This window comes from Vanellus vanellus, assembly GCF_965231255.1.
Source record: "Vanellus vanellus genome assembly, chromosome: 8".
NCBI classification, from domain to species: Eukaryota; Metazoa; Chordata; class Aves; order Charadriiformes; family Charadriidae; genus Vanellus; species Vanellus vanellus.
Window position 1 is genome coordinate 14156868 of NC_138913.1, and position 13365 is coordinate 14170232.

Here is a 13365-nt window from a genome sequence, read left to right on the forward strand (position 1 = left end):
ACACAGGACAGCAAGGAAAGTTGGGAAGCATCTTCCAAGTAGAAGATCATGGTAGGTTAAACCTGGAAGGAAGGAACAGCGGAGAGTGGTAGCGAGCTACCAGCTCCTGTCGCGGTCCCTGTTATACTTGGCTGTGGTGCGGTCATGGAGGATGGCATCCGAGTTAGCAGCATGATGAGAGAACAGAACAAACTCTTAACACATTAATACCCAGCAAGGCAGTTTGGGGAAGGGCTCATCTTCGTCCTCCAGTCCTGGCGAGCCTTCATATGCAGTATTTCCAAAAGCAGGCTGGGAAGGGATACAAGAGAAGGATGTTAGCATCCAAGGGACTTTTTCCAGCTTCCCGCTCTAGCCCTGGAGTGGGTTTCAAAAGCCTTATGTCTTGAGAGAGTGGGGGTGTGAAGCCAGCATTGTGGCTTCTGGGCACATTTCAATAACCAGCTTTGACTTCATATAACACTTTTAGAAGGCGTTTCTTTTAGCTGCTTCTAGTGTAAAGAAGGGGTCTAAAAGTTGCCTCTGTGTTGTTTGATTTATAAAGATTTGCATTATTTTTTTTTTTTATTTTGCTTTACTTCAGCAATATGAGGAATCAGCTTTTTCTTTCCTGTCTCCTGGCCAGCAGTTTTGCTGCCTCAGAGGTGTGTGCAGGGTTTTTCACCTGTGGCTGACTGGAAAGACCGGATCTGGTCCTTACAATTTATTTTAAAACCCAGTCACTCTATTGCTCTGCTGTTAACCGTCCTCCAAACACCGCTGATCTCTGTAGGATCATCTAAGAAGAACAGATTAGGGAAGGATGCACGTGCACATTTTGGTGTTGGAAAAAATAGCTGTGCCACCAGCATGCCCTGTTTGAATCCTGTGTGGGTCTCCTATTGTCAAGTATAAGGAGAGATTTCTACCTGGTTTTTGAAAGCAGGATATTGGGACAAAGCTTCTACTGAATCAGCAGTGCTCGTGCTGAGACACGAGCTCCTCCCAGACTGGAAGGACTTTAGATGAAGGCAAAGATTCTCTGCTTTAATGTCTGGCAGAATCTGATTTAAACCTGGCAGGAGGAAGTAGATTTATCTACATTTGAACCTTCCAGACTGGTGGGGGCATGAATTAGATTAGCCAAATTAATGACAGCCTCCAGGGTTGCTTATAAATTGCAGATTGTCTAAGGATCACCTAAGCACTTAAGCCAGCCTTGCACAAAGGGATTTTCTCTTGGCTGCCCGGCAGGTTGTCAGCTTGCACACGCACCGAGCGTGTGGGGTGAGGGCAGCGCTCGCTCTTTGGTTTTCAGGCGAGATCTGTCATCAGCGACTTCTGGTTTACAGCTGCCACTGCTTTGTGGAGGAATCCGCTGAAAGCCAGTGTGAACGGCGTTGTCCGTGTGCGTGTCAGGGGCGGCCTTGCGGGAGCGCTGGTGCAACGTGCTCCTGAGTCGCTGGATACGGCCCGGACAAAGCGTGGAGACCATCTGGGGCACCTAGCAGATCTCAGCTCCCTGCATGCTTGGTTGATTTCCACATCCTTTTTAGCTGTTTTTCAGCCGCACAAACAAGTGCTCCTTTTTTCTCTGTAGGGAGGCAGTGACCTTGGCAGAGGGCAGAGCACGCAGTCCACGTGCCTCATTATGCCTTCAGCACTAGCTTTGTGCCCACAGCAAAGCGAGGAGTGCACTGCGGGGACACGTTCAGACAGAACTCACCTCCTCCAGGACAGGCGCTCGTTGCCCGTATAACCCCATGCTCCTCTGTGAAAAGAGGGATGCGACACCGACTGCCTCCAGTGAGGTCCTTGGAGTGCCGACCCGATGTATCTGCCCTGACAGCAGACGGGGTTGGGTACACAGTCCTTCTCGCCAGCGGCTAAACCAGCCAACCATTAACAAGAGAGGGCCGGGACTGCTAGAAAAGCTGCCAACCTGTTTTTCAGCATATCTGGGGCATGTTTACTGTCACTGCCTTTCTTGCACAAAGGAAGCCCTGGAGATGAGGGATGGACAGGAGGGCTGCAGGGCTCTAACCCAAAACCTACCGCGTTTTTTGGGCTGGGATGCTGAGAGACTTTCCAAGGCATAGGCCACCTCTGATCCTTCCTCAGCTGAGAGCTGATCCTTCAACTTCTCCAGCTGTTTAAAAACAAACACAGCAGTAAACAAAATGCCCCATCACGAGGAGCTCCACAGCAGTGCTGGCAAGCACAGAGCGGCTCAGGGGCAGGAGGTGCCCGCAGCCTGGCGGGCAGCAGCACTGGGAAGGACGGGGTTTTCCCTGGAGCAGGATCATTCCAGGAGGATCTGCCTTCGGAGCACTCGCACCTCCCCTCGAGTCCGTCCTCCACTAAGCTGCTTGCTTTGTGGCAGCAGTGTAGGCACCCGCTGCTCTTCCCCCCCCCACCCCAGGGTGCAAAGCCCTGTGGAGAGGAGGCTGTGCAGAAGGATATTGCACCAGTAAGAGCCAAGTCAGTGCTGGGGCAGGAGGTCTCCAGGTAACCACCCGCTGCACCAGACAGCATCGCTGCTCCATTGCTCTGGGCTGTCCCTGCCTTCCCTTCCCCCCAGCTCTGGCTAACTTCCCTTGGTTATAATGTGGAAAGTCCACGGTGTTTCTTCTCCACCTGTAGCTACTCTTTTCTAGTAGACTGGGAACATCTATGGCCATCATCTAGACTTCTGCTTGGGCAGTGTAGCTCCCAGGAAGCCAGAGCTTGTTGTGCCTCAGCACCGGAGCAAGGGGCTAGGGTAGGAGCTGGCAGCTCTCTGTCTGGCGTGCCGCGCTGTGGTTTTTCAGTCTGAAGTGAAAAGTGCCACATGGAACCCAGCAGGACCTCCGGGATCCACACAAACTGCTGGACCTGGCCTGAGAAAGGCGAGAAAGGGCTTCCACTGCCTGCGGGCTTTGGGGCACAGTGGGATCCATGCCAAGGGTGCTGCACAGCTTTCCCTGTTTCCTGCGAACTCGGCGTAGGATGGGGCTTCCTCTTGTTATCCGTGCATGTGGACACTCCGCACAGGAGAGCAGGGCTCTGACCCTGGGTCGGGCCTCCCTGACTAGTAAAGAGCCCAACCAAAAACCAGCCTGGGTGAGGTGCGCAGGGGTTATCCCTCTAACCCCTATCCCTTCAGCCCATTACCAGACGCAGCCAGCTGCTGCAACGGCCAGGAAGGCAGCAAGACCTCCCCTTCTCCCTCCTTTATCTTCCATGGAGATTTCCTTTGGCATTTCTTTTTTTTCCTGGCTTGGCCCTCGCTGGCCTTTCCCCGGCGGCAGAGGTAAGACCTGCCTCAGCCTTTACCGCGCTAGTCTATAGCCTTGCTCGCTTTTTCTTTTCCCGCCTGTGCTATTTAGCCCGAGTTCTGCTTTTCCCTTTGTGTGATACGTGCTTGCATTACTGCCGCAGAACGAAGAGTAACAGGATGTAAAGACAGAAGAATAGGGCATAAAGACGATATGCACAGTTAGCTATTCATGCAACAGCACGCGTATACGTGTCTGTGCATTCGCTTCTCTCACCTGTTCAAGCTCTTCAAATTTCTTTGCCAGCTGCCAGTCTGCAAGAAGGGAGAGAGTAACATCAGTATCTGCATTGCTTCCCAAAGCTCAAATCCAAAACGGTTTCTTCATTTAATCTTTTCAGTGGTTGACAAAAAAAAAAAAAGACCTAGCTATCATTTATTTCCTGATAGTGACCTCCAAATCTGTGGTAGCAGAAACAGTGACAGAAAAGCGGGCTTTTTCTGCTGAGTTCTCTGGGACTCTATCCTAATTCTCCATTACGAGGGAGGCTTCTTCATCATTCACGAGACTCTAGCGGAGGTGGCCCAACAAGGTTACTCACTGTGTGATACTGGCTCGGGTGAACCTTTCTTCTGCTTTTTGATTTTTATCCCGATAACAGCAAATCTCTAATGGTGTATTTTCTGTCACCAGTCATTTATATGAACTCCTATTGCTTTCTTTAAGACTTGTTTATCCTCACGTCGCCCATGCAGGCAGAAGTCAGAAGACGCAGATTTAGCCTAGCATAACTTATTGCTTTATAAGTCGGCAAACACCAGGGTTGGCAGAGTGGAGCAACAGGAAAAGTAACATAGCGGTGAGTGCAGATTCCACACTTCTCAGGGTCGGGGGAGCACAGGGACCTGGGGACCAGCTTCATAGATCAGACTTAGACATCTCACGGCTGAGCAGTACTGGACTGGACTGTCAAAAAACTATGCAGATGGATGAAAGAACTGCCCTGAGATATCCCATCCAGGACAAAGGGGAGAGTTAGGTGCCTATGAACGGGATCTAAAAGCCCCAGCTGATTTGGGAAGGATCTGGACTAGCAATAGGGAAAGCTGCAGGAAGGGATGGGGGATTTCATATCTCACTCCTTGAGGATGGAGGTATCTTATTCCAGATTCAGACTGATGTCAAAAACAGGTTGGTTTTTGTTTTTTTTTTTATATGATAAATGAAACAATGGAAAGCACCATGACAAAGTGACCTCAGTCAAAGCTGAGTGACTGGACTACAGCAGTTCTCCTGGGAGGGGAACGCAAAGTGATCAGCTGGTTTTAAGTGCCAGTTTGGGGAAAAAAATGCACTAAAATAAGCAGAAGAGACAGGAAAGAACTAAAGAATGCCTCTGCTGGGCCCCACAAGAAAGCCAAAAACCAGCCCTGGAGCTGCCTCCTTTGTCTGCTCCTCTCGTGGCAGCAGGCGTTGGTCTGCATCTCCAGGGGGATTTAGAACATAATTCCCCTTGATTTCAGATAAGACTTCAGCATGCAGACACATCGCCAGACTTGGGCTTTTTTTTAAAATGTTTGAAACCGAGCAGGAGGGTGCCAAGAAAGAGCTGCCTGCCTTCTCAGTTTCTCCTTCAAGAAGGAAACAATTCAGCTGAAAAATACTGAGTATTTTCTGACAAATATTAATCCAACCAAAAAAGTAGCAGTTCCTAAGCAAATCCATTGCATCAGGGCTCGGTTTGAGAGACGGTCTGGGGATGGGGATGGGTTGGGAATCAGGAGGTGGGGGCTCTGTTCCTGGCACAGCCAGCAACGACCTCGGGCAGATTCCTCTTTAGCATGTCTTTACATATCCGTAAGATAGAGGCAACCAGGCCTGCATATCTACGAGTGAAAACTGCCACTTAAAAGCTGATGATGCTGACAATTATTATTATTATTAATTATTACTATTCTACACATTTTTACCTCTTTCAGAGTTTCAAGTGCCTATTTTGGCTCAACTTTCCGCAAACCATAAGCTTGGCCAATGGCTGCTATGAATAGAAAATGATCGGCGGTCGAAATTTGGAACAGATTATCTCAGGCAGGGGGAAGGAAGTTAATTTATGGATGAAGCCTTGAGAAACTGCCTGCTGTAAATCCTCTGTCTGTGCTCTGCTCAGAGATTCATTATATTCAATTGTCTGGCATAAAATGCAGCCTTTCCTCTAGGAGCAATAAGCGCAATAATCCATAAACCAATCATAAAAATGTTATTTCTTGAATGCGTCCCCTTTGCAAGAAGAATGCCTTTGTTAGTATAAGGACTTGATTTATTTGTGTTTATTTATTTGTCCCAGGATTGTTTAACCACTGCCTCACTGCATTAACAAGGGGCTGGGGAAGAGCACTGAATGATTTTGACGAATGGATTTTCGTAACAGAATTTTTGCTGGGCCCCGTTCTTGGCGGTTTTCACAGGGAAGAGCGGCTTCCTGCTCTGAGACCACCACATACGGCCCAAACCCTCCCCTGGCTGCGGTGGCCGTGGGAATAGCTGACCCCTGTAATCCACACGGCGCTTGTGATGGCTGCGCGTAGTGTCACGGAAACCCCGAGTTTCTCTTTGGTGGGTCTGAGTTTAGCCACATGCGACTGACTGGCTTTAAATTCGGCGCCTGTTCACAGAACGCAGACAGGAAAAGCCTCCGCGTGGCCCATCTTTGGCCTCTCTGCTGTGTGGGAAAACCCCGTTGTCTCAACCTCTTCCAGCAGTAGCCAGGGCTCTGGCTCAGGCCAGGAGGTCCCACTAGCCTTGTCCCAACCTACGCCTGACCCCAAGGCATCTCAGCCATACGCTCTCTGCAAAATCTCCGCGCCTCCCCACTGCCCTGTGTGCTCACAAGGTGCCACAGTTTTTAGCGTGCCAGCAAGACAGGGAGCTGTATCTCAAAGGCAGACGGGGCTGTATGGGGTGTGGGTGGAAAGGTGACTCCCCAGGCTGGCCCATGCCCCAGGCATAGCGCACAACATCTCAGGGACAACAGAGGGACTCAGCAGCATCTCTTCTTGTTCTTACTTGCACACACGCACAGGGTCCCTTCCCAGCTCAGTGCTGAGCGTCTGAGGATCTAGGGCGCGTGGTTTTGGGCAGTTTTACACGGCATTGCAAAAGCAGGTCTGGGACCCCCATGGCGGAGAACATCTGACATTAATCATGTGCAGGCACCATACTGGGTGCTTCCACTTTCTGAGCAGCTGGTATTTCTGAGGAACCTGAGGAGCCGGTTCCTTGCATTCACGCAAACACAGATTCAGGAAGCTGAGATCTCCCATCCCCTTCGCTTACCAATATTTTCTGGTTTCCGCCATGCGAGTTTCTTATTAAGAAGCAGAGTCAGCAGTGCGTCCTCATGATTTGTGTCTTCTCTCTCCGGAAGCACTCGGTTCTCTGCGGCACATAAAACACACATTTCTCGATCTCTAATGACAAAAAGGGTGGACCCTCCAGCCCCCAACATTAAAACAATAATTAAGAAGGCTGAGAAGCGGAAGGAAAATGTCTCCCGTCAGCACTTTGTCCGGGTGGAAGGAGCTTGGGGGAAGAGGGAGATGTGTGAGCACAGAATAAAACGTCCAGGCAGTGAGGGCTGTGCAGCGAAAGGGTGCAGGATGGAGGAGCCCTCCCTGCCAGCTCCGGGCTGCTGGCCAGTCTCACTGCAGCCTCATCGACACGGCCGGCTGCAGAGAGCCGGAGACATCACCTTGATTTAGACAGTCCTGACCTCTTCTGCAAGGCGGCTGTAGCGGATGCCTCTGCAGAGCCAGACAGCAACCCACGAGATCCTCTTCTCAAAACTGCAGGTGCTCCCCCCACTTACACCACCCACCTTCCCAAGGCCCATAGAGGTGGGAACTGGCTCCTCATGAGGACTGACGTGTGGGTACCAGAGCTGGAAAGCCCTACGGCCCCGCGGTCTGTTCTTGCGCTCACTCAGCCTTGGGGCTGCTCTGTCTGACCGCCAGTGGTATTAAAGGATTCTTCCTGAACAGAGCCAAAGCGTGGAGGAGTTTAAAGCGAGCCTCTCTATCCCTAAAGAAGCCTCTCACAGTAGCTGCAGGCCACGCGGAATTTTTCTGTTTTCCAGGAAAAACCTCCCCAGGCTGCTGTCCTAAAGCAATTTGGACCTCTCTGAGGCTTCTTTAGGGAACTTTCTCAGTGGTTTTGCTTTAGCGGTTGTGGCTATGCCCTCAAATGAATGGTTGTGAAGGTCAAGGGTTCAGCAGAAACCAACAGACACAGGGGACGGGACTAATCAGAGGCCTGGAGGCTCTGAGACCCTCCCAGCTCTGCTGAGCAGATTTCCAGAATCATCTGGAACTCGAGCGTTGCATTCATTTTTGAGAATGACAGAACGGGAGCCGCACTTTACAGGGAGAACAGCCATTCCCCCAAATCTTTGATCTGAACACCCTTGCCCCACCCCTAGACCCTACAAAGCCCTAGAATCCATGCAAAATACTACGAAATTATGCAGAAAGGCTTATTTTCCCTTCCTCCAGGATCTTTAGGACTTCCGCTCGCTCTCTTCAAGGAGGTGAGAAAGGAGAAAATGGTCTCGTACAGCCATCATAGCTGTGGTGGGATGAATGCGATTATTTCTGACACGCGTGAAACAAAACATTGTACCAGATGAGCTTTAAGGATGCTTAAGAGTATGTGGGAATCAGCTCCACTAGCTAAAGTCGCATAAATCTGCAGAAGCAGAGGGGCTCTGGCCAAAGCGATGCTCCAAGTATTTGGCAAGACTCAACCCTGCCTCGCGCTGTGGCTGAAGCCGCTGATGCTGATTGCGATCTCTAGAAATAAACCCGAGGGAGTTTGCACAGCTACACGCAGTTAGCGTGGAGTGCTATAAACCTCGTTCCTAAGTCTGGAAGACAGTTATGATTTTAAAATAGCTACTTTTAGTCATTTGGGGGATTTGCTACAGAAGAAAAAACACCCTGTAAACACACTAGTAAAAACTAAACAGAAGCAGTATTTAGATAGAGTGGCCTCAGGAATGTTTTGGTTGTCATTACAAAAATAAATAGGTGATATAAGAGGAAAAATCATTTGAAAAGCAGTGTTATTTTCAAGCCTATATTTAGCAGCTCTTTTTCTTTTTTCTACTGCCAAGTCTCTTTGAGAAAGAAGATCAATGATTGACATTTCCTTGCAGAATAAGTTCAAGCTAAGATTAATTTAAATTATGAGAGAAGAGCATATAAAAAGAAGTTTTTGTGAACAAAAAAAGTTCAGCAGCACCCTACTACTGACATTTATGAGCTGTCAAATCTCATATGGTGCATACTGGAATTGCTACTCTCTGATATTTTAATGTTTTTCCTTGGAAATTTTCTTTTGGGAGAGAAAGAGCTACCCTTACCAGATTTCACCAGATTTGATATTTTTACTGATTAGCAGAATGTGTCATACAACCAGCTGCAGACCAGAAGGACAGCTTCAGCTCATCCTAATATGAGCAAGTCTCTGGGTAGTACCCATGCTAATTGATTGTTTAGTACAGCTCAAGGTTCATTTTATTTTCTTTCATGGATAAGCAACCGTTGCGTGGCCATGACAAGCAGCGAAGCAAAGCAAAAAGGTAACCACCTACCTGTGTCACCTAGTCTGTATTCCAGCTTACCTTGTAGTAAAAAAGGCTCTCCATGTGCAGATGGGACATATGCAGTCATGGTCAAGATGGTTAGCACTCCAAGGGACAGCTGCACAGACCACATCTTCTCCATGTTCCCACCACCCAAAAGCGTTCTTCCTCAGGCACAGTGGAGAACTTCAATGCAACCCAGTGCCAGATGAGCTCACTTTTAAGAGGCAGTGGATGTGCCGTGATTGCAAATGGCCTTTGGAGGAGGGGAGAAAAATATCTCTTGAGATATAATTCAACCTGTCAATATGATTCACTCCTTTGGGAGTGGACAGAACAACCCAGTAACAGACGTCAGATGGAACCTGTTCAATATATCTCATATCAGACTGATTTAATGAATTCTGATGTTCCCATAGGCATGCACCGTCCACGCACACCGATACACATTCCTTACGTACATACATTAAAAATATTTTTTTCGGGGCTGCTGCTTTAACAGAGTTCAGACATGAGGACTCCCACATTAGCAAGGAAGATTTGTCTAACGCACAAGTTGCCGTATGTCACCAGTTTGGACAGAATCAGGTTAATGGATTTTTGTAATTTATCATCTCGCTTCCTAGTGCCTATATTAATTAATGTGAGACATAACGAGTGCTGAAGCAGTGGGAAACAGAGGGGAAAGCTCTTTTCATTTAACTGATTGGAGGATGTTGAGTGTGTCTTGCTCACCATGACTTATGGCTTTGTCAACGGGAAAGGCATCACACCCTATTTTGGGATTGTGTCTGAGAGGGGGAGTGCACATTTGGCAGCAGATATGGAATACATCAAGGATGGGCAACCGTCTTCAGTTTTTTCTGAGGGAAAAAAAGAAGCGGAAGGTCAGATGCTGGTTCTGGCTGCACAGCCATATTTTATTAGTTTAAAGCGAAATATTGAGGCACATTGCAAATATTCCATGTCTCCTCAGGTCGTGACTACATCTTGGATTGGCTTCTATTTGATGTCTGTCCATCGCTATTGATCAGAGACCTGCTACTAGTTTTCTGTTACAACCTTACCAAGAAAAATGTTGTAATACTAACAGCGCTAAACTTTGTTCTTCTCTTCTCCTTCTTCTGCAGAACTGAATCATCTGTACCACACTTTGGCCAAGCTCTGACTTGTACATACACTCCTAGTGACTCACCTCGTGTGCTTTTTTGATACCGCATCACGCCAGATTACCCAACATAGCTTCATCTGATGATACCTGCACTTCATCTTAACTAAAAGACAATATCATTTCCATGTTTGGACTTTTGGCTTCTTGTCCCCAGCTCTCCCTACAACTTGCTGTGCACCTGGGATAGCTGTAGAATGACTAGCCTTTTAATAGCCCTTTTAATATTCACGTTTTACTAAAAAATGGGTGGGGAGAGGCTTAGATTTTTTTTTGCAAGAAGTGCCTCTGAGAATGATGGGATGCTTCCATTAAGGAATACTTCTCTACTGAGGAAATATTCCAAAATTTTCCCTACAGATATAGTAGGTACAAATAAACCAAAATTGTCTTTTCTCTCAGTCTTGTAAACCAGTGATCAGCCATCTGAAGCACAAAGTTCTGATTGGACTGAAGGACACCTGTGTCCTACTGAGAACACTTTTCCAGCCGTCTCTGTCTCCCTAAGCTGCCTGTTTCAAACCGGTCGGTAGTGAGCACCCCCCATGAAGCACCACCTTGCACAGGAGTCCAGGACAGACAATAGTAGCTCTGACTCAAAACCATTTTCTTAAGGGACGGTGATGTCCGTTTTCCCTTGGTATTAAATGGCTTTCCGGGTCCCTGTCAGTATAGCATCTCTTGAGACCTGCTGTGAAATTGGCTTTGCCTTGGTATAGAAGGTGGGTTTTCCCATCTCCTCTAAGTTTATGCAGAATTCACAGATCTCTGATTGTTTTTCCCTGCCCTTGGCTATAAGGCATCATGGGCTATTGGCAGGCTTTTTCAGGAAGATGAGCGATTCCCTGGGATTTCCTCTTTCGCTGCAGAGTTCCGTTCTGGGTCACTGTAACTGTTCGGCTCCCAAAGCGACTCACATACAGAGCATGACAGTCCTTTCGAGTGAGGGCCCTGGCGAAGGTGAGGGACTGCCTTTCTACATTTACGTACTAGAAGGGAGATTACTGGATGCGGTGAGGAGGTGGATGCTCTCAGCGGGTGGGTGGATAGATACCTGACAGCTGCTGCCAGATGCTAGAGGACTTTTTGCCTTTGTTGCAGTTATGAGGTGGTTAATTTGCAGTGTCGGACTTCTGTAAGACTCCCGCCTGGAAAATTCCTTTGCTTTTAGCCTATTTGTCTAGGTGCTGGAAATACTATTACATTTTATTGTTATGTATTTTATTCTCAATAGAAAAACAACAGTCTCCATATTCTTCATATTACTTCACTCAGTGATAATGTCTTCTACATCACCCCCTGAGCACTTGTGTCTAGAGCTCAAAGACAGTGAGAACATGTAGATGTGAGCTCCACCTCTACGCCCCGTGGTCCTACTGTGTCTAAGACTCCTCATGTAGAAGTTTCTCTTTTCATAAAGCTATACAGACTTCACGTAATCAAACACAATCAAACTGGAAATTTGATAAGGGTGAACAAAGCCAGCCAGTCCAGAGGGCAGGATTTGTCCCAAGCAGCTGAGATGCCACTAACCTCAGCTGCACCAGCTCTGAGCGTGAGAGAGATAAACACACACATCAGGGCCCTGAGGGTGTTAACAGTCCAAAGCAGCCTCAGCTGGGGCCTCTGCCCACCCTCTCTGCCCATAGGCCAAGGAGACTTATTTAAGTTCAGCCCTGGGCCACCTCTGCTTCTGCCTGAGATATGTTGGAGGGATGCTGGGTACAGCTCAGCTGTGTCTTTGCTTGGCCATGGCCCCTACTGATCTGGACCCAGACCTGCAGGCTGACTTCCTGGCTTGACTTCAGGCATGTTCCATCAGTGTAGACCTGTCTGGTGTTCACTAGGCTGTATTTGACCCTGGCTGCTATCATCAGGCCTGATTCTCACTAGTGGCTCGATTTCCAGCTTGACCCTGGATCTGTTTCATCGTCATGGGCTTCCTTGAGACTCTTGACTGAACCTGGATGCTGTCCCTGGGCCTGCGCTGCTTGCGCCTCTTGGGATGGGTCCCTGTCCTGCTGGCAGCATCGCTGCACTTGGATCCCTGTTCCCTAGGGAGCTGCTGGCCCTTGCTGCTCTCAGACATCATCTTCCTCAAAATGTTCAACTTCTTTCTGTACACTGACTCCCTCTTCTCTGCCAAGTAGACTACTAGATCTTGGAGCGGTGAAGTCTTTCAGGTATGTTATATGAAATCCCAATTTCTCTGAAGTCACTTTGGGCTTTGCTGTTAGCACTAATGAAGCTAGGGCTGCCTCTAGAAGAGATGTAGTTCCCAAATAACCGAACCTTAGTTTATGTCCAAAGCAGTAACCCATACTGTTTCAGAGTAAGCCTCAGACAAAGGGCATTCCATGTGGGTTTTGGGCAACTTGTAAGATGCAGGAGGCAGTGTTGAGCTGCTGAAAGCAGAACATGAAAGGGCTACTTTCCAGAGCCAGCCTGAAATGGCAGGTTTCCAAACAGCTTTGTATGCTGTACATCTGGGATTTGGAGAGAGGGAGGATATTTTTCCTTCTCCACAGCTTCCTGAGAACACACGAAAACATCGTATGCATCATATATTTCAGGTGAGCCTCAACAGCACCTGCAGGCTTTGCTGTGGTCTTATGGTCTCCATTTAACCATAGTTGCTTGGTCCCAAAGTAAACAATCTGCTGTGAGAGGACCTGTCAGGGAAGAGCCTTTACTTAAGGTTGAGAGAAAGAGCGTATCAACTGTCCTGCAACCTCTGCACCAAGGATAGGACTTGGCTGTGACCAGGTAGTCTCAGATGGTAGAGACAGGATTTTATATTGTGCGGAACATATGTGGAGACTTGTGTGTCACTGTTTTCTTGCTGAGAGTGTTTCTAAGAATAAGATGAGAGTGGGGCATGATAAACAAATTTCCCCATGAGGAGGGGACATGCCTTGTAGAAGGAAAAGCAGAGGGAGGGTCTGACAGACCCAACAAAGTGGGGGGTTGGTGAGCTTTTAGCATGCAGAAAAGGGGACATATGCAATGGCAGAAAGGCAGGAGTTACCCTGCTCCCCCATACTGCGCAGTGACTCGCAGTGCACTCCCCTATCCCACTATGTGTCTCTATGTCCTCTGTCAACTCATGTGCCCAACAAACTCTTCCCATCTTCTGTAGCCATGTCCCTTCTCTTTTCCATGATGCCTGTCTTTCTTGCCTGTACCACCATTATAGACCTGATGCCATTTGTGTCTTCTGTCTGCATTCCTTTTGCATCTATCTGCTCCTCTGTCTCTCCAACTGTGCTTCACCTGGTAAGAATCAAAGTAGCAGGCACTGAAAACCACCCTGTCCTCTTCAG

General features: G+C 48.2%; 1 protein-coding gene across 1 annotated transcript; it reads right to left on the bottom strand.

Annotated features, from left to right (window-relative positions):
* Positions 1–265: 265 nt before the first annotated feature.
* UTS2B (urotensin 2B) lies at positions 266–11916 on the bottom strand (the record flags this gene model as incomplete). Its single annotated transcript, XM_082487224.1, has 6 exons — positions 266–291; positions 2035–2128; positions 3513–3550; positions 6570–6671; positions 8914–9042; positions 11805–11916. The coding sequence occupies 6 exons, from the start codon at positions 11914–11916 to the stop codon at positions 266–268; spliced, it is 501 nt and encodes a 166-aa protein (XP_082343350.1).
* Positions 11917–13365: the final 1449 nt, after the last annotated feature.